This window comes from Hipposideros armiger, unplaced genomic scaffold (assembly GCF_001890085.2).
Source record: "Hipposideros armiger isolate ML-2016 unplaced genomic scaffold, ASM189008v1 scaffold_247, whole genome shotgun sequence".
Classification (NCBI taxonomy): domain Eukaryota; kingdom Metazoa; phylum Chordata; class Mammalia; order Chiroptera; family Hipposideridae; genus Hipposideros; species Hipposideros armiger.
Window position 1 is genome coordinate 131,882 of NW_017731597.1, and position 21,520 is coordinate 153,401.

A 21,520-nucleotide genomic window follows, 5' to 3' on the forward strand; every position below is an offset into this window, starting at 1 on the left:
TTTGTACAGCTGAACCCCGTAGCCTGTCCTCGACTTTGCAGAACTTCTTCGGACATCAGGAGAAAAGTGATAAAAAGAAACACTTGCTGATGTTCAGCAACTCTGTGTAGGATGTTTTCAATCTTGGAGCCTTTTGGGGTCTTGGTCACTAAACTGCTTAAAGTGTTTCTTAGATAAATGATGGGGTCAGTAAGGAGCTAAGTGCTTCCTAGGTGGCCCTTTGTGCCCTGTGCTGAGGAGGCCAAGGGAACGGCTCTCAGCTTTTGCTCATCTGTCTTGGCCACTGGCATGTGAGCCCCAGGAAGACAGGGATCTGTGCTCACTGCTGAACCCCCTGCACCTAGAGCAGGGCCTGCCATGGAGAAGGTGCCCCTGTTAACTGGATACGTGATTGCTCTGCTGGCATTCAACTACATTCCTCTCAAAGAGGGAGGCTGCTTTAAGTAGGTGTCGTCTTGGTGGGCCAGGGGGCTGGAGCATTTGGGGTCAAAAGCTCCTAGCCTACACTGCAGGGTGCTTTCTGGGCCTTTTCCTAAATGGAGACTTGAGGGGGAGTAGGCTTGGAGCTGATGGGCAGTGGCCACTAATTGGCCAGCAGCTGAAACCCCTTAAGCTATTGACCTACTCCCTGCAAGCGCTTTCCATCCTGCCCATCTCACCCCCACCACCACCACACCAGCCTAACAGGGCTCACTCAGCCTCTCTCTCTCACCACACGCTCACAGTGTCCAGTTCTGCAGATACTCTGTCTTTTTAATTTTTTTGTTTCCCATGCCATCACTGACCTGGTTAGGGCCCTACAGACAGCAACTAAATGAGAGCAGTAACCACCTCCCATCCCTGCCTCTGACCAAGTCTGCATCCCCAGTGCCTGGAACACCATCTTCATAACTCAGGGGAACTGCACTCCTCACCCCCCCACCTCTATCCCCCACCTCCCAGCCCCATTCCTAGAGGCTGAGCATCATAGCAGGACCTGCTAAGGACCTCTCTGACCTTCTGTTTACCCTTGACCTCCCCATGGATGAGTCTTCCCAGCTGCCCTGTGGTGCCTCACAGAACACCTACTCAAATATTTGAACTAATGAATGTCGGTGACTCCTTCCGCTCCATCCTTTATTCCATTTTGGGACCCTTCTCAGAGACTCCTGACCTTACCCTATGGAAGGCCATACCTCTCTTCTCCAGTACTTCTTGACAGTTCTGCCTTATTTTCTAGTGCTTTCAAATTTTATCTTCCATTGGATGAGCACAGAAAGTTCCATATCTTTCTCCATGCTAGCTCCCTATAAATACCTCTTGAGAAGATATTTTCCACGAATCGTCAACTGTCCACCCCCTCGTGTCGCCATAAGCTTCTCTGACCACGCTTGGCCCTTAGGCGGGTGGCAGCCCTGCACCTCCCCTGGCTGGCTACCCCTTACCCCAAAACACATTCTGTTTGTTTATCTCTGACCTGTGCTTATGACAGTGAAGGGGGGAGGGCACTAGGACCCCTGTAGCCAGCCGGCTCTTGCATGCGCTTGGCCAGTCCTGTCATGCCCACAGAGTGGCTGTGAGGCAGCTGCAGTATTCAGGAAGAACCCTGGTCCAGGAGCAGAGATGGGGTGGACTCTAACTGAGCACCTGCCATGTCCACGTGCTGGCCTCAAGTGGTGGGGCCGGGCATCAGCGCTGCTGCTGTCTCCGGTGTCCAGGTCCTTTATCTCTGCCTCTTTCCTGCTCCGGGGCTGCCTTGGCTGTGACCACACCTGGGATCTGGCCCTAGAAGCATCTTTCCCTCTCCAGGCTTCCGTTTCCTCATTGGAATAAGGACAGTAGACCAGTACTGTCCAGTAAAAATAGAGGCACAATAAGTTTCTAGTAGTCACATTAAAACATAAACAGCTGAAGATCCTTTTAATACATGTATTTAACCCATCATGTTAAATATCATTTTAATTTGTAATCAATATAAAAAAAATTGTTTTTTCCCCTCGTACCGAGTCCTCTAAACCCAGTGTGTATTTCACATTCACAGAACATCTCGATGTGGACTTGCATTTCTAGTGCTTAGCAGCCACGTGAGGCTTGTGGACACGGTACTGGGCAGCGCGCGTCCTACCATCTATAAAAATGTTTGACTCTCATATTCAGATTCTCCATGTGTGGGAGGCAAGTGTGAACCGCACAAGTTATGGAAGAGGAGTGTGGGCTGGGGTGTAAACTCCACAAGGGCAGAGATCTTTGTCTCTCGCTTTCTGATGGACCATAAGCTCATACAACAGCACTGGGAACACAGTAGGCACTCAGCTATTTGAAAGAATGAAAGGAAATTCAGTCATTGCGGCCAACTTACTGATAACCACTCACCCTGTGAGTCAGACCTGACCCTGGAGCACAGTATGTTTGATTTCTAATCCCTTGTATGTTTTTGTTTTGTTATAGTTTCTAAGAGAATATTCATAAGGTGATAGAATTTCGGAATCACAGATAATCATCTTAGTGAGCTATAGCCATGGCTTGTACAGCTCCACACATGTGGGAACACCAAAGATGGGGGGCTTGGCCACCTCAGGCACAGTGGGTGCAGAAATAGGTACCATCCTCCAGTTTCCCCCTTCACTTTAATCCCGCCCCAACTCTGCCCACCTACCCAGATTTCTGTTCTCTGCAGTGTTTTTCTCTTGTTGAAGGGACCACTGAGCCTGGTGGTGTTTCCCTCAGGCTGCTGCCATGCTCAGACCTGGAGGTCAGGTACCTGCCACACGAATGTTAACTCCACAGGAAGAATCTGTGCAGAATGAAAGCCTGAATGGATCTGTGTGCGTACTTAGCACGCTCACTGGAACGGAGGCCAGCTCAGGCTTAGACATGTGTGAGTGGGTGTGTGGGCGTGTCTAAAGTAGGAGAAACGCTGCTGCACTGGAGCAGTGGAGTTGCTGTGGCTTTCTTGAGAAGACCCAGGGATGTTGCCAGTGACCAGGCAGGGCCGCTAGTGGACGGAGGCACTCATCTGGATAGCTGACAACTGTGCAAAAGCGCTAAGCTGGAGAGTTCAATGGTAAAGAAGCCTGTGGAAGCAGCCCTTGAGAAAACCTGGGGGCTCTTAGCCCTTAAACCCTATGGACTGGATGTATCCTTGGTCTTCCTCACAGTAAGCAGTCTCCTTCTAGGACCCATTTTGTTTTTCCCAGTCCACTCTATCTCTAAAGCAGTAAGGGCGGCTCTGGAGATCTTTTTGCATGGGTTCAGACCAGCAACATCTCTGATCTAGAAAGAGGCGTTTGGTAGGAGTGGGTGGAGCACCCAGTAATAACAAGGGTTATTTCCAGTTCAAGTTGTGTAGTTAGCACTTAATAATGCTGACACCTTAGAAAAAAAAAAATCAAGGCTTCTCTGCTTAGCTTCCGCCTAAAGATGACTGTGTTCTGACCGTGCTAATATTTACACTTGCGACGATTTCGGTCTTTTCCTGTAAGCACTTGAACTTCTGTGGTGTCCCTGTTATGCTGTGTGGGCTGGTGTTTTGATTCTGTGTCATGCTGCTGTGTAGCCCCAGCCTTGTCTCTCCAGCCACACTTGCTGAAGCATCCTATTTTGAAAGATGGGTGAGCTTTCTGTTTGGTGTCTCCTTGGGGCGGGTGTCTGTGGGCAGCCCAGTCAGTGATAACCATTCAGACCATATGTTGACATCAGTGGGCAGGGAGAGTGTGGGAGAGCCCCTCAAACTCGAAAAGCCTGGGGCAAAGTGAGGTACCACAGGTCGGGCTTTGGCCCAGGACCCTCTCTCTCTCTTGAGTAACAGCAGCGTCTCAGTGGCTGTGGAAATCGAACCAAATTTCTTGGCTCCGGTCAACATCTGTGTTAAATGGCTGAGAGGATGCTGATAACCCTGAGAAAATAGATTGAGACCTGAGTGTGGTCAAGAGCTGAGAGTGAGAAAAGGCCATCTGCGCAATTTGTTGTGTCACTGACTTAGAAATGTTCTCTCTGGGCACAGCTTTGTGGCATGCGGCCGTTATTTGTTTGAATGGAGGTAGAATGTATTTGTGGGTGTTTGAGCGGGGGAACTGTAAATGTGACGTCTTGGGAAAAGTAAACACAATATCTTTCATTGTCCTTTGAATCAACGAGGCTTTATTTTATCTGGTTCTATTGCTTTGGGCCATGTACTAATCGAAACTTTTATTCCATGGGCAGTAAACACAGGTGTGTGCCTCTGTTATCTGTGAGTTTTTCATGTGTTTGGGGGCAGTGGAGAAGTTTCCAGAATGTCGCCGCCTCCCTGGTGGTGGGGCCTGGGCCCTGGTGAGGGGGCTGGCAGCCAGCAGACAAAAGGCTCCCTCAGGCTGCCCCCTAGTCCTAGATAACTTCTAGCCTTCATCACCTCTTTAGGAATTCAAGGCGCAAGGGAGGATTTCTCTTCAGAAGGCCAAATCCACCTTGACCTTGGTTTCTCTCCTTTCTGCCCACTTATCTGCTGCTACATATATCAAGCCCATGGTCATGCAAAGTGCCTGGCTCTTTTCTCGAGGATGAAGGAATCTCAAGGGTCAAACTGCACGCAGGTGGGAAAAGTGGCAGGTGTCCAATCCCAGGTTCCACATGCACGCACGGGTCGACCTGTGCCAGGCTGCTTCTAGTTCCGGTTCTGCCCTAGCTCTCTCCTTCCTGTGCTAGCCTGTGGGGTCTCGGTCACTTCTTGCGGGTGAACCTACCTCCTCTCTACAGCTCCAGTGGAGTTCCCTGTTTCCTGGATCTGATAAAGCTGCCGCCTTGTCTGCAGGAAGTGTCCTGTTCTTTTGTTTTATCAACAGATAGACACTCCTGACCTTCCAGCCATCAGAGCGAATCCTAGCAGTTGTTCCCTGATTCTCTGAGCAGAGCCGTGTGCCTTTGCCCAGCTCAGGATTGGCCCGTTCCTAAAACCTTCTTGTGCCATTTTTTACCCCCACTCTTAATGCTGGTCCAGTAAGCTGACTGTCCCCGCTCCTTCCGCTCCTAAATGCTCTCTCCCTGCTGGACATGGTGACTGCCTTACAACCTAGCCAGCATCTTGGAGCTCCCTCAGGAGAGGACCTAGGTCTTCATCTCCCAGCCACTGTTCCTTTAAAAGGAACATTAGGATAACTATTAGCATTTCTACACTTAATTGTCTCCTGTACTGATGGGTCTGCCAGGCAGCTGACACCCCCACATCCATGATAGTTTTGAGTGAGAGCATTTCTGTACTGACAGCTGTTAGATAGTTTAGTTCTAAATGCTGCTTTCTGCCTTGCCTTCAGCACCTGCCATCTGGCCTTTCCCCGCTCAAGGGGACCTTAGCACATCCAGCCAACTTCCTTCCTGCGTCCCACAAAACCCCTCCCACCTCCGTCCCCGCTCCTTCTCTCCTGCCATCGCTTCCCACACCCACCTGGGCAGCTACTTGTCTTCAGAGCCCCACCCCCACCCCATCACCACACCCAGGTACCTGCCTCCAGGGGCCTCTTCAACCCCATTTCTGCCGCTTCCCAGTGGTGCATCTTTGGACATCCCCTTTGCTCCCCTGTTTTCTCATCTATAAAAGGGGTGTCATGGTAGCTCCCTTAGGAGGGATGTTGAAAGAGTCAAATGGGTTTATCCAGACGAAGCCCTTGTAACACCGTCTCGCTGCCTATTCGGGACGTTGTCAGATAGAGTTTTGAGGCTCATGTTAGGGTACCTGGCTAAACATCCCGTCACATTTGGTGTCCCCTGACCATGGCTGTGGCCACACAAAGAGCCCCACCTCTCAATACCTGCGTGTCTGAAGAAGTAGAATTCATGCTGTGGGAAAAGGATGTGGGTAGGATGAGTAAGATGTTGATGTGAAGAAACAGCTGGTGTGCATCCCTGAGAAATGGGACTTCCCTGACGATGACAGTGGCCAATGACTGTCTTCTCTGGCCCCTCTCTGAGGGGCACCTCTAAGCCATCTTGAAGATGACCACTGACTCATGTCGTTTGCCCAAATGGAGTCCATAAACAGCAGGTATATGCTTCACTTACCTAAGTGGGTAGTGAAGGGTGATTGATTGAACCCTTGCTGTCCCGGTGTGAATGGTGAGGCTGGGGCAGGTAAGGTGCCACAGCGACATGGCTCACAGGAGGTTGCTCTCCCTTTTTCTAGGACCAATAAAATCTCTGGCTTTAGAAAAGATCACTTTAGTAGCAGCAAGAACTGGTGGAAGTTGTCTCCAGTTCCAAGACTCAGAGCCCTGGTTCTGGAGTTGAGGACCTGAGGGCAATTCACTTAACCTTCCTTGATCCGTCTTCCTTAATTTGTGAGAAAGGGGCCATTGTAGCTTCCTCAGAGCGCTTGTGGGAATTGAATGGGAATGGATGCGAAGTGGCTCATATGAAGTGCGCTTTCATTTGCTCTTACGCGTCTACACCTTCGTTTTTCAGGGACAAAATGAAACAGGCCCAGGGTTGTGTCTCTATCACTCAGTTAAGGGAAGAAGTAGGAGAGGATTTTGTGTGTTGCCGTCCACTTTCACTTCTGCTTACATTCTCCAGGCTTTTTTTTTAAATTAAACTTTATTGGGATGACAATGGTTAGTAAAGTTACATAGGTTTCAAGTGTACAATTCTGTAACACATCATCTACATATCACATTATGTGCTCACGACCCAGAGGCAGTTCTTCCATCACCGTATATTTGACCCCGTTTACCCTCCTCTACCACCCCCCACCACCTCCCCAGGATTCAGTGCTCTCTCCAGGCTTTTATATGCGAGGAAACTTGTTGCTTCAAGTGTCCTCTATGGTGGAGGAGGAGAAAGTTTGTATGGAAGATGCCAGCTATGGGTGCATGGAGTCAGGAACAGCAGGTATCTCTGTTCAACAAGCACGCCTCTCTTAGAGACTCTCCCCAGGCTTGATCTCCAGGTGGTTGAGGTAACATTCAGTAAGAGTGAAAGGGAATTTTCTCACCAACGGAATGCTGCAATGTGCTTGAGTGTCTTTTGTGTAGCTAAACCCACTCAGTTGTCTCTGGGCTGGATGGAGGGATTGCCATGGATGAGCGAGCCCCAGTGCAAGTCTGAGCGTTTCCATGAAACCTCTGGACAATAGCTTCTAGAGCTTTCATGCTAAATACCACAGACCTACACTTACTGTATGTACTGGTATTAACTTCATGGCGGTACAGCTCCACATGTGCCAAGAACTCTGGGGACAGTGTCCAGGTAATACCAGGCACAGGTAGGAATCAGTGTTGCCTTGACCTAAGCCTTTGACCTTGAGACCTGGAAGTGTTCGAAATGCTCTCAGCACTCTTGTCTTCAACTCATCATTCTCACTTGCCCATCTTGAGCCTCCTCACACATTCATAGCCTCTCTCTTGTTTCTGGGATCTGGATAAGCTATGAAGCGAGACTAGAAATAGCTATTTTTTTCCTCCATAGGTTTTCAGATCATCCTGCCTTGAGTGGCCCTGTCCCAGGCTGTGGGGAAACAGGTCAGTTAGACATCAGCTTGTCCTCAGGGAGCTTGGCTTAATCTTCTGGCCTAGTTTGTCTTTTCCTCCCCACTTTGGTTGCTTTCTCTGCAAACTCATGTTCTTTTAATGTGTGTACTCTACCCTTCTGCTGCAGCCAGGTGATAAAAACAAAGGAAGTTGAGGGTACTAAGTAGTGTCCATCACGGGTCAAACATCGTAGAACATTAAGTAGCTTGAACTGAGTAGGCAGTTGGTCATCCTCACTTGTAAAAGAGGTGCCTGAATTTTCAAATCAATGAGAAATTGTGGTTCCCACCTTTTCCAATTTTCCCTGTGCAAAATATATTGAATCCACTTCATAGACAGTAAACGGAAAATCAAAGACTTTAGTTCAAATTTTCCAGGCTTCACATTTTTTTTTCTAATCATGATTTTGTTAATCTTCTAACTAGAATTTGCCTTTAACTAGGGACTTTCAGCATTTCGTGTGATTCTTCTTTTTTTAAAGAAATTTTAATGGTGAACAGTGTGTTCTTCCAGGACCCATCAGCTCCAAGTCAAGTAGTTGTTTTCAATCTAGTTGTGGAGGGCGCAGCTCCTTGGCCCATGTGGGAATCGAACTGGCAACTTTGGTGTTATGAGCCTGTGCTCTAACCACCTGCCCCTTGTGTGATTCTTTTACATGGGGATCAATGTTGATTTCAAAATTGGTTAATTTAAATTAACACTGTTACACTAAGCTCTGGTGTGTGCTCGATGACTTGGATCTCTTCTAGTGATATCAGTGTTGGGCTGAGTAACTGGAAAATGTTCTTTTGATACTTGAAATCGTTTGGATGGGTGAGGGCAAACAAAGAACTCCTTTCTAATAGGCTTTAATAACTTACTCTGGGCTCTTCTCATGAGCTAAGTACCAGATACGAACCTTGCACCTTCAATAGCTTGAGCTCCTATGTCTAAATCATGATAAATCAGGAGAATTAAAATATCATGGACTTGGTACTTGCCATGTTCCACACCGTGCTTTTATATAGACTACTTCCTAAAAGTTGACCCCATTATTCATATATTTGTCAGAAGAAATTGACATGGACGAAGCCAACCGCAGGCAGCTTACATTCCTGAAAAAGTGTTTATTGCATTTTATTAAGTAAGGTTCTTGCAACTGTAGCTAAAAATCAACATAACAGCATCATTTGAGGGTAGCTACAATATGTCTGAGATGAGAAATAGCAATTCTTATAAAACTACAAAAAAACATTTTTAGATAATAAACATTGAATGGGACTAGGTGAGATAGTTTATTATTTTGAAAGTTTTTTTTTATTTTTAAGGTTTTTTTTTCCTTATAAACGATGGACATCTTTTAAACAGTACATAAGTAGAAATGTGACTGAAAGCCACTCTGGAGGGAAAACAGTCTCCCCTCCCTTGTCCATCCCTTTAGAGATCAACATTTAAGGCTTGGAGGGGAAGCTTCTAAGTGTATTTGAGTTGGCCACGTGGATTTGGGGATGGTAGGGCGGGGAAAGGAAAGGAACGAATTAAGTAAGGTAGCAGATAAATAGAGGGCTCATAGGGGAAAGCTTTTAGAACACGACTCATACAATTTTAACTTCTTTTGACTAACACATGTATAGGCTCTAACTTCAAAAGGGATAAAATGGATTTGTCCTCTGTCTCTCAACGGAGAGAGGATATTTGGTGTAGGCTGACATGTTTATGATTGTAGAAACATAGACTTGTGCTTTTACACAGCTTTGCACTTGCTTTTCTACTAATAAATCTTGATGAGCTTTCCACGTTGGTACACATAGAACGGCCACCATTCTTTTGGACAACTGCGTTCATTTGTGTGTTGTTGTATACACGTATCAAGTCATTTAACCTTCCACTGGTAACTCCTTGTAGCTTTATAAATAATTCTCAGATAAATACTTGCAAGTGTACCCATGGGATAAAATCCGCAGTAGACTTCCTAGAAGTCAAATTGCTACGTCCAAGGGTCTTTCCATTGAGAATTGAGAGTGCCATATTGTTCTCCAGAGGGAACCGATGGGCAGTGTACCCAAGGTGACTGCTTCTGGGTCGTAGCCCATCTGATAGGTAAAAGGATACCTTGAGGTTTTCATTTGCCCATGCCTTAAGGAAGGTTGAGTGTCTTACGCATCTGAGCCTCTGTTCTCATCCTCTGACTCATCTGTTGGGCCCTAGTTTTGGGCCTGGAGGAGCTCATTATTCATTACGGCAGAGAGCACTTTACCTAATTTTACAAAAGCTTTCCTTGGTCTTCTGACCTCTTGATTGCCATTTTTGCCATGTAGGTATTTTAAATTTTATGAAGGCAAATGTATCGATTTTTTTGTGACTTTTAGGTTTTATGTGGTTTTAGAAAGGACTACCTTCTCTATGTAAGTGGACATAAATTCCATGTTTTTTTCTAGTACTCTTAGGATTTCATCTTTTATATTTAAGTCTTTGATTCATCCATCTAGAGCTTCGTTTGGCAGAAGATAAAGAGCCACTTTTACTGATTTATTTTTTAAAATCCAGATATCTCCATTTTTTCCCTTTACTATCTCAAAATGTCTCCTTTATTATATACTTAACCCCCTTATGCATTAGATTTTATTCCTAGATTTTAAAAATCCTGTTTCATCAATTTGTCTGCTTTTTGTGCCACTGCCACACTGTTTCAATCTGTATGACTTTGTGCTATTTCTTACAGGGCTAATATACATCATTCCTATTTTTCATAATTTTTCTGGCTATTTCTGCCCCTCCTCCCATGTGACCCTTACAAATTCTCAGTCTAAAACAGATTCTAACTTGGAATCTACTACACGTTCAGAGATTTAAAAAACATGTGGGAATTCTCATCCTTATGTACCTCCTCCCCTCCCACCAGAGAAGGTGTGATAACTTTCATCCCGGATTCTCACTGCTCTTAGGTGGCACTCCTCTAAAGTTAAGAGCCACTGGTTTAGAGGTGGGAGTAATCCTGACTTTTAACTCTAGATCACTTCTTCTTTTAAAAAAAAGCAATTTCTTAAAAAGAAAGGCATGAGTCAAAAGTCATTCCTCCAGTTCTCCTCTGCAACATTAGTGAGGTTTTTCCTGGAGATTGTCTTAAAATTAATTGTTCCTTCTATTCCAAGTACTGATTGAATTGTCCGCCTCCCCCCGCACCATTTGCTGTGACATCTCCTACCTGTATCAGAAACATGAGCCTTGGAAGCACAGGAACAGGTGATACACAGGGTAAAAAAAACAAGTTGTATTTTTATAGGTAGATAAGCATGCCTGACCCAAGTGTATGTCACCGAATCATAGTTTAACAGTGGCTCAAAACAAAGCTACAGCCATACCTTTCTGTAATCATCTGGTCATTGTGTCGTGCCCTGTATAATAGACACGAGTATACTCTATTCTCATCATAAAAGGGGCCACAAAGAACAAAGTGTCCACAGAACGCAGTAAAAAAGAAAACTCTACGGTCCCAAATCTGACTTGAAGCCAAATTCCAGCCACCATGAACATTAAGTATTCCATCACGAATTCTGCCTGGTAGCCTGAGCTCAGGAGTGCGTTGGTAGGATGAACTCGGTAGCCTGGGGGCTTTCTAACATTGTCCAAACAGGCTTGAAGGGAAACTTTTCTCTTCCCCCTGGCAAGTATTTCTCTGTGGCAAGCAGAAGAACACTCACCCCACAACTGGCCTTCCTGGAACCCAGCTTGCCCATTGCCAGCCAAGCAGGCTCCGTCCCTGCATTAACCGATGTGCTGGTGGGAGCCTGTGACTGGCTTGAGAGGTGCATGATGGTCAGACCGGACAACGGGGCAGGTCTTGGCTGCATGCTGCCTTCTTCCCCTCGATTCCAACCAAGAGCTCATGTTGCCTTCAGTTGGCTTGTGTCCCCTCCCCGTAAGTGAATCTTCTGTGACCTTCCTGTTCACCCCAATCAAAGGACACTCCTTCCTTCTACCTTTATATGACATTTTCTCCCTACCACACGCTGCCTTGTATTGATGTAGTGTGTCCTCACCCACCTTCTTAATGGCTCCCGGAACTCTCATCTCATTGTATGTGTCCAATGGTGCCCCACCACTGACAACCAGAGTGCTATAGATAAGGCGAGAACCCAGCCTGGCACCAGGGCAAGGCTGAAAATCCAAGTCGGAATCCCCGGACAACACATGCTGTATGTGCATTCAAAAGCAGCAGCTTCCAAACAGTGAAACTGCAGAAGTCACTGGGCTGGAGTTTGTGTGTCTAGCAAGTCAGAAAGGTGAAGCGGGTGGGGAAACTTTGCTTGCAGCAAAGTCTGACGACAGCACCTTGACCTTTTGTTTGGGCTCTTCCATCTAACTAGCTAATATATTTGACCATGTGGATCCACAGGCATCTCGATTCTCTAATATATCAGCATTTGTTCTTATATATTAGGATTTCCAGGCATGGGCTGCTGTTTCATTTTCTGAAAAGTATAGCTGGGTTGAAAATGACTCTGGGAACTATGTGGTTGTAGCAGGTGAAGTGGAAGAAGTGATGTTTTTCTCCTAGCTCTGAGTGCCAGCTTTCTTCTCCTTGCAAGCGGTCAAGGTACTATTTCACAACACAGTTGAAAGGTCAAACTTGCCTGGGGGCCCCTTGGCTGGGCAGAGCGGTTCCACTGCATAGCTGACCTAACCCTTTGTGAGCCAGGAATTTGGTGGTTCAAACAGCTCCTTGGTCCTACCCCGCATGATAAGCGTTTGTTGTGGAATAGACTGCCCTTAGAAGGAAAAAAGGATGTGGGGTTCTTGCTAACAGGACATCTGTGTGCTTGATTCCAGCGGGACTGATCGGGGGTGGTTGTAGCCCAGAGTTGAGAATTCACCTATGCGTGGAGTGAAGGAAGTCTTTTCTTGTGTTCTGTATGTGGGTGCAGTGGCGGAGCTATGAACCGGTTCAAGGTGTATCCAAGAGCAGGAGAGGGCCATTTCCATAGAAAACAAGGGAAATGAGCAAAACCTGTAGGCCCTCTACTGAGAAATGTTATGTTTCATGTAATATGTTTGTCTGCTTCCCTGCACACTCCACCCCCCGGCCTCAGGCAGACAAGACAAGCAAACAGACAAACCCACATAAAACAAAATCATGAAGTTACCAAATTTTTAGTTTAGGGTGAATTTGTATATTTTGTCCTTACTTCCTGCAGGCACTATTCTTTATGTGTTTAACTCATTTACTCCTCACAGCAACACCCACAGTAGGTGCCGTTTATTGTTGGTTTACAGGAAGATGTGCAGAGAAGAATCCGCATCTTCTCTTGAGCCCCTCGAGCTGCTTTTTCCATGTAGAGGTGAATCCTAACTCTGCTTCTTGCCCCCCTCACTTTCAGTGTCCCTCGCAAGAGCATCCCCAAGATGGCAGAGGAGAGCAGTCCCAGGGACTGCATGTCCTTCAGCGTGCTCAAGTGGGACCAGGTCAGCCGGCTGCACGAGGTCCTGACTGAGGTCGTCCCCATCCACGGGCGAGGCAACTTTCCAACCTTGGAGATAACCCTCAAGGACATCGTCCAGACCGTCCGCGGCCAGCTGGAGGAGGCGGGCATCAAAGTGCAGGACATCCGGCTGAATGGTTCTGCCGCCGGTCACGTCTTGGTCAAAGACAACGGCTTGGGTTGCAAAGACCTGGACCTGATCTTTCACGTGGCTCTTCCCACCGAGGTAGAATTTCAGCTGGTCAGGGATGTGGTTCTGTGCTCCCTCCTGAACTTCCTGCCAGAGGGGGTGAGCAAGCTGAAAATCAGCCCCGTCACCCTGAAGGAGGCGTACGTGCAGAAGCTGGTGAAGGTCTGCACCGACACCGACCGCTGGAGCCTGATCTCCCTGTCCAACAAGAACGGGAGGAACGTGGAGCTCAAATTCGTCGACTCCATCCGGCGTCAGTTTGAGTTCAGCGTGGACTCTTTTCAGATCATCCTGGACTCGCTGCTCTTCTTCTATGACTGCTCCAGCAGCCCCATCTCGGAGCACCTCCACCCCACGGTGATGGGAGAGAGCGTGTACGGGGACTTCGAGGAAGCCTTCGACCACCTGCAGAACAGACTGATCGCCACCAAGAACCCCGAAGAGATTCGGGGCGGGGGGCTGCTCAAGTACAGCAACCTCCTGGTGCGGGACTTCAGGCCCGCAGACCAGGAAGAAATCAAAACCCTGGAGCGTTACATGTGCTCCAGGTTCTTCATTGACTTCCCGGACATCCTCGAGCAGCAGAGGAAGCTGGAGACGTACCTTCAGAACCACTTTGCAGAGGAAGAGAGGAGCAAATACGACTACCTCATGATCCTCCGCCGGGTGGTGAACGAGAGCACCGTGTGTCTCATGGGTCACGAGCGGAGACAGACCCTGAACCTCATCTCCCTTCTGGCCTTGCGCGTGCTGGCGGAACAAAACATCATTCCCAGTGCCACCAACGTCACCTGTTACTACCAGCCAGCGCCGTACGTCAGTGACGGCAACTTCAACAACTACTACGTGGCCCAGCCCCCGGTCACCTACAGCCAGCCGTACCCTACCTGGCTGCCCTGTAACTAACCTTGAGACCTGAGGGTTTCCTTCCGCAGCGGGGACCCCGGTAGGGCCAGGGCTCTCAGGTAGGGGAGCCTCCTTCTAGATGTAGGTGTGTGGCTTTTAAAGGGGAACTCAGCTCTGATTCTGCTTTTTTGTTTCTTTGGGGACCCATTGGAACGGGTCTACAGTGTATCATGAGCCAACCCTAGAGGGACCCATTATTCCATTATTGCCCCTTTGGAAAATGCTATAGGAAGTGTGACCTATCCACATGGTTCCAGGATGGACACTAACATGTCCGGCCCCAAACATCAGCCCTGGGGTTTGAGCTCTGTGCCGGGGCTGTGGCCGGGAAGTGCGTGGGCAGCACATGAGCGGTGGTGCCCCTCTCTTCTCCCCTTGGGCCTGGAGGAGGCGCCGTTGGCCCCCACTTGGGATTCTCCGCAGTGACGCAGAAGTTGTGCGCATAGTCTGTTTGCTCGGATCTGTTTCGGTCAGGCAGAAAGTGGTCAACATGAGGGTGCTCCTGCGACTTAGCTGTTGTTCAAAGGACTTACATTGCTTATGTGTGTTTATTCCCTGTCAGCAAAGCTGAGGATTTGTTTCATCAATAAACCAAAGCCAGTAGCTGGAGAATTGAGGTCTGGTCACAAGTGGTTTATGGTGTAGATGCTGTGCTGTCATGAGGAATTGTGTGAGATATTGCTGAGAAAAACAAAACAAAACAAAAAAACACACGAAAAAACAAAGACCTTTTCTTGAAATGTAACTTGAAAAAAAATAATAAAATGTGGAACATAATGTTAAAATAGAACTGTGGTGGTGGTGGGGATGGGGGTGGGGGTGATTGTAAATAGGAAGCATGAATGTTCAAATTTTTTTTTTCTTGAATTCTTATCAAATGACACTTTTTTTTTTCTCTTCAACTCATCACTTTCATTTTGCTCTTCCTAAGACTAAGGACTGTACTGAGTCTAGAGCCATTGCAGTAACTGACATGTGAGGGTCTTCCCATATTTTAATTAGAAACCATTTTGGTCACATTCCGAGTATGACAAGCTGTTTTCCTGAAGTACTTTGGCTGATTTTTGTGTGTGTGTGTGTGTGTGTGTTTGTTTTTTTTCAAAAGCAGCAATTTCCTCCTCCAGGTTTTTTTTTTGTTTTTTTTTTTTGACAGCCGATGAATTCAGGAATTTCAGTCAAACTGAGTGACCTGTGGAATGACCTGCGCTTAACATGGCTTTAGAATGGAACCTGCTGTCCCTATGCTGTGTGTGCAGTAGAGGGTTATGTCCAGTTGGGCCTTGTGTGTACGTCAGCGGTGCGGAGGCTCCTTGCAGTGATGAATTCCGATGTAGTTAGGGAAGAATTGAGTGAATGGAGAGTAATCTTCCTTATTCTGGTAGATTTAACCATACTTGTTTATATTCTGCACTTTAGAGGAAAAACAGTGTTAATCTCTAGTCTGAAGCAAATTTAGTCAACAGGAGAATCCTACGATACTGTTGCTGTCCCACTAGATTAAATACGGGATTTTGTGTTTTGTGGGGTTTCTTAGAAAGTATCACTTTAGGATATCAAGGGCAGAAAAACACAATAATGCCAACTAGCTTGGTTTCTTAAGTGATTTAATCAAACCCATGCTCCTGATTTTAAATTTCTCCTGTGGCCATAAAACCCCCAAGCCCTGAGTGATTGCTTTCTCCTTGCTTTAAGCAATGAAGTTACCTTAATGCAGAAATGCTTCATAGAAAATGAGTGATTTACCTTTTTCTAAAGATGATATTTCAGGTTTTATCTACAATGTGATATCTTGGTCCTCTTAAAAGCAGATGGGGCCTTGCTGACTCCCAAGGCTTAGCTGGTCTCCAGGCTGTGCTATCATAAGTCAACAGGAGCCACTTAGTGTAACCAGCGCCTGCCCTCCTGTGAGCCGGTGACATTTGAATTCATTGGCTTTTGAGTCAAAGCCAGCGCCACATGAGTGTGTGTGTGTGTGTGTGTGTGTGTGTGTGTGTATGTGTGTGTGTGTGTGTTGGGGGGGGTGCTTCAGTGTTAGAGGGGGGCAATGAAGAGTGAATTCCAACTTTAAAAATGATATGGTGGTCATCTGTGACCTTAAAAGACTGCCATTGTGGTCTGATGGCAACATGTTTGCACAAAAATGACAGATCAGTTTAACCAAAGCTTTGAAATGCGATGAAGCTGCCAACGAAAGCACTTGCTCACAGAATTCAAGTCAGTATTGCACCTACAAGAGGTCTTAGGGATCAGGGTAATAAGGCTCCAGATGAAGATAGGATCAGAACCGCATCAAGTCATTAAATTTCCAGTTTGACCTTGGAGTTCTTTCTGCTTATTATTTCCCCCAGCTGGTATTAGTCCTCCTTCGAGAATGGAGGCACAGAAGTTGCTAGAAATTCCCGTCCCCCACCGCAGTTTTTTACCCTGTTTCATGGTGACCAGCTTGCTATAATCCCTCAGCCTGAAGTTCTCGGTCAGCCCAGCTATTACGGCATTTGAGAGTTGACCTGTGTTCTAATACCATCAGGGTAAAAAGCTACACTGACCGAAGCTGCGCTTTTGAACCCCCACCCCAGTCTCGCGGTGTCTCTACTCCACCAGCCTTTTTGCCTGCCTGCCTCAGAATAGACCAGGTAACCTTGAATTTCAGGTGTCTGGAAATTCTAGCTGAAAGCTGCCTTTCATGCTGCTCACACAAGCACCAGGTACCCTGAACTTGCACTGAGTCCAGTGGTTCCTCTTTTCTGTGTGTTGAGTAACATGAAACTTGGCAGTGGCTAAGGGCACTGAAGTTCAAGTGCAAGCTCTCATGTACATTTTAAGCAGCCTCGTTTGCTCCAGGATTCTGAACAGTTTTCTGATGCTTTCTGCAAGTAGGCAGCTTGTTAGCCCAGACTGCTTCTCAGAATAAGGCCGAGCAGCAGTGAGATGAAAGCAATACCCTTTCCCCTGGTTTTGGCAGAAGGGCACACACTGAATTCCTGGCCCCGAGATCCAGTCTCACCCTTCAATCTTACCTTGGCAGTAAGACACTATTCCTCACTCAGTAACTAAACTCTGTCTCACCAACACCTTCCATCAGGGTTCCTGCTGACTGCATGTGGGCTGTGGCATGGGCCACACCCGGAGTGAGTGGAGTAAGACAGATGAGGGTTCCTGATACATGGTAAAAAATGTGGTTTGGCATTCAAGTGTTATTTTCCCCCAGTTTGATTTTTCCCTGGGGATTTGAGTTATAGCGAGCTGTGTGTGAACCTGTGAGGTTTTTTTTTTGTTCGTTTGTTAGTTTGTTTTTGTTTTTTGTTTTTTTGTGATGATGCATTAATAAACAAATTACTAAAGCCCCAAATCTGATTGTCCTTCAGCCTCTCCACTAGGTTAGCCCTAACCCCTTAATTTCATGGTAGGTTAGGATTTTTGCTAGTACTGCTTTCTTCACTTGGCATAAGCAATGTGCTAACTTTCAGAATGCCTCCTTTCTAGTTAACTTTCTGGTACTGGTGCCTTGTTTTAGGATGCAGCTAGATTCTGAGCTCAAATGTCCTCTTCCACAGAACAAATGGTAGTTATCCAGTTGTGAGAGGAGTCCTGGGAGCTTACCAGGGCCATGACTTCCAGGGTGTCTGACTGGGGCTCCACATTAGGGAGAATCCCTTTGGGAGGATTCTGGTAACGTGAAAGAACTTTCAGTTGCCAAGGTTAAATTCGCATCCTTAATCTGGCAGAGACCAGAATGTCCCAGCTGACTTTGGAACATATTCCAATTCAGGCCCATTATATTCCAAGGACCAAGGGAGGTGTATGTGTGTGGGGGTGGGTGGGGGAGGGTGGAGGAGCATATTTAAAAAGACCTAGCAACTTTTCAGGATTATTTGCAGAGATGTCCAAGGTGAGGATCAGGAAAGAAAATGCTTTTTTTGTGGGTGAGTTCAGTTCTAAATCTTGTTTTCCTACCACTGAAAAAAAGATAAGTTAAAGGTCAACAAAAACAAAAATGCTTGGAGTTTTGCCTGGGCTAGCCAGAGTTGGTGCAAATTGGTGTGTGTGTTTGTATAGGAAGGTGAGAAGACCATCCACTGAAGAGGAAGTCATTAAATAATACGGATTTTTTGTTTAATAGATTAAAAATTAGTGGCCTTAGGAAAATTAAAAGAGTTTTTATCCATTAATTTCCAAATTAATACAGGGGAAAAGTTAAGATACTTACTAGACTAAATTGGAAGTTTTTTGTTGCTCTAGATTTGCACAGGCTTTCACATAGTAATTTATTAGTGATGCCTAACGTGGGCGGTTTCCTCTTTGGTTGTAACGGTCACTGACCTTCTTATGTGATGCCGGAGAAATCACTTGTCAATGCAAGATGTATGAGAGCTTGATGAAATGAAGCTTTGAGTTTGAGAAATAAAAATATATTAAAACAAAAACAAACCCTTGTCAGTTATGCTTACTTTTTTGTGTATCCTCAGGGGTGAACTGAATTTTAGGTTCCAGGAAAGGTGTTGCATGGTGGTGGGTGGTTATCAAAAGTAACCTTAGATACTTCTCTGGGGAAGAAATATGTGGTTACCTCGGCGACCATAATTCCCTTAATGTTTGGACTCTTCTCCAAGGTGCCTGACTAATTGAAACCAAGCTTTGTTACTGACCAAGACTCTCGGCTGATGCCCACATTAGGTGGTGGTGTCTTGACATCAGCTTTCACTGGCACCTTGTTTGGTTCCACGCTGAAAGCTAGGTTCGCTTGAGCTTGGCCCCAAACCCATTTCAATAAGAGAGCCAGAATAACTTTAATGATACTACTATATATACACTTCTACCATGCTTTCCTCACATTTTCAAAGAAGTCTAGAAGTGAACAAGTGATATTTGCATGGTTGATAGATGTTTGGAGGGGATAAGGAGATACTGTAGACCTTGCATGGCGACCAACTTGCTTCTTGATTCCTCTGATCCTATTCACAACCCCTCTGCACCCCCAACCCTGCCCCTTCCGTGGCCGCTCTTCTATGCTGAATTTCTTGAACTCCTATGGTATTTTCTGTAACTGTCATCAAACAACTTATGTCTTTGTGTAAACGTCCTTTACCCCCTTCTCTTCAGCCTGCCTGTTGCTTCTCCTTAAACGTTTCAGTCCGAGGATGAGCGTTCTCTGGAGTCTGCTAGCTGTGGAGTCCCTCTAGCCCGTTTCTTTGGCATGTCTTATCCTTCTCTGAAGCCAGCCAGCCCACATCAATATGGCGGCGTCACTCCTCCCTTCATGCCGGCATTGTCAACGTCCATGTCAGCGGCATCTTCAGCCTTCAGTTGACCACCTCCATCCTAGTCATCTCGCGTTGGCTAGACTTTGGATCTAGAACTGCTCATGAGGTTGGAGTGACTGTCTCCTCCCTCCATGATCCCAAGAACTGGATTCAATCGAAGAGCAGTTTTACAGTCTCAGTATGTTTGCCTGGGAGCCACCTCCAGGTTCCTTTTCCTCCACATTAGCTCTGCGTGCCCTTCCTGGAGTGCTCCCTGACTGCCATTTTGGTGTTGCCTCAGCACTTGCCTGGGCTATTTCACGCATCTTACCACTTGCCTCCCCTCCATTTTCCTTGATGCACCCAAGGGCTGTTTCTGAAACAGATGTGTCTGTGCCCTGCCATGCATTAAAACCTGCTGAAGACCCTACTGTGCAAGGGTAGATGTCAGACTTAGAAAGGTGAGTCCTTCCCAGTCTGCCTTTTCAGCCCCTCACCTGCTCTACAAAGTAGGCCTCCTTCCAGTTCCAGGGCACACAGCTCCTCCTACGCGCCCCCACCATGCTGCAAGCCTCTAAAACCTCAGCTGAGACCTTCCCTCCCTGCTGTTTCTATTAGTGCACTTCCTGGGCTGTGCCAGTGCTTCCCTGTATGGTTCTTTTCCCCCTGCCCGTCTCCCACACAACTGGCACAGATGTGGTGCTTCGAATGTTGAACTCGGCTTTTGTCCCTGGAGGACTTGGACTTGGGCCACTAGCAGCTAGGAGGTTAAATCCTGGATATTAACCTGGACGTGTTGTAATGCCTCATTCTCGTGCCAGAAAACATTTTAGTCCAGGCATTGTCCAGACCAATATTTACCTGCAGATCAATGTGTGTGGGAAGTGGCGGGGCACAGTTCCCCGGAATGGGGAGTCACGTCCTGGACACCAACGCTATTGATCACGAGCTCCTAACCTCCTGGACAAGGTCAGCCCTTAGGGCTGCAGTCTTCACCCTCCGCTGCATTCGTCCTCACTTCCCACCCCCCTAGTACCCCTGACAGACTTAACTCTTCTGATGTTTTACTAGAACTAGTCCCATGTTACCTCTGAGTATTAATCCCTCAGCATTTTGGAAGTATACTTTCAATGAGTGGGAAGTAGTTTTTCTCCTTCGCAAGTAGTGACGGGGGTGGGACCATGACATACTTGGTTATCATTTGGGATTAATACCTGCTGGAAGGTGGGAGAGGATTAGCAGGACTTTAGAGGGTTTACCAACCAACCTCTGGGATGAGCAGTCAGGGAGCAACCAGTCAAGGGTGCAGCCCAGTCTGGGACATGCTGAGTGTGTGACCCACCTCCCACCCCTGCCCAAAGGCTGAGGGGGAACTGATGAGGCCAGGTGGCTTTCTACCCCACGTGACAACAGCCGAGCTGGGCCCACAGTGCTGGCTTCTTGCCTCCTGGCGCCATGTTTTCCCCTGTACCACAGGGCCGTGTCCTTGTCCCTGGGGTAAATGCTATGTAGAAGAATGTGCTGGCCTGGCAGATGAACCTTCTGTCTTTCAGCTGCCTGATGGGCATCCCTCTCTCGAGCAGGTTTCTATGAGTGCTGGCAAAAAGCCAGGGAACCTGGCCCATGTTGGGAGGCTCAGTTTCACACCTAGGGAGGTAGTTCCTCACCTAGCTCCCAGCAGCCTGGCTTGCCTGTTCTGGCCAGGACTGCATCACAGGTGTACCAATTCCAGGGCTTTTCATCAAAGCAAGTCACCACTCAGGCTGGCTTTTACTGTGGGAAGTGTCTTAAAAATGGCCCTAGGGGAAGGCCTAAGAAGCAAGTCACCTGCTTTCTTTTAGATGCTCCCCTGGGAAGGAGGGGTAAAAAGCTGTAGTGCGTGCGTGTGCGTGTGTGCGTGTGCGTGCGTGCATGTGCGTGCGCGTGTGCGTGCGTGCGTGATTGCGTGTGTGTGCGCGCGTGTGTGCATGTGTGTGTGTGCGTGTGCATGTGTGCGTGTGTGCGTGCGTGCGTGCGTGTGCGTGCGTGCGTGTGTGTGTGCGCGCGCGTGCGTGCGTGTGTGCGTGTGTGTGTGCGTGTGTGTATGTGTGTGTGTGTGTGTGTGCGCGTGTGTGTGTGTGTGTGTGTTGGGGAGGAGTGATGGAGCAGCAGGGGGCAGGCCACACAACTGTGACTTTTGCCAGACTCTCCTAAACAAGTTTAATTCCTTCAACATGGGTAGTGTACGAGCCTTCGTTCAAGGGATCTGTT

The 21,520-nt window shown here is 47.3% G+C and overlaps 1 protein-coding gene across 1 annotated transcript in view; it reads left to right on the top strand.

Moving 5' to 3' along the window:
* The window catches only part of TENT5C (terminal nucleotidyltransferase 5C), a 22,100-nt gene extending 3,648 nt beyond the window's left edge, over positions 1-18,452 (top strand). Inside the window, exon 2 of the mRNA XM_019655839.1 lies at positions 12,833-18,452. Coding sequence (XP_019511384.1) covers positions 12,858-14,030 — 1,173 coding nt within the window. The 5' untranslated portion in view covers positions 12,833-12,857 and the 3' untranslated portion in view covers positions 14,031-18,452. The remainder of the gene's footprint in view (positions 1-12,832) is intronic.
* The last annotated feature ends 3,068 nt before the right edge of the window (positions 18,453-21,520 follow it).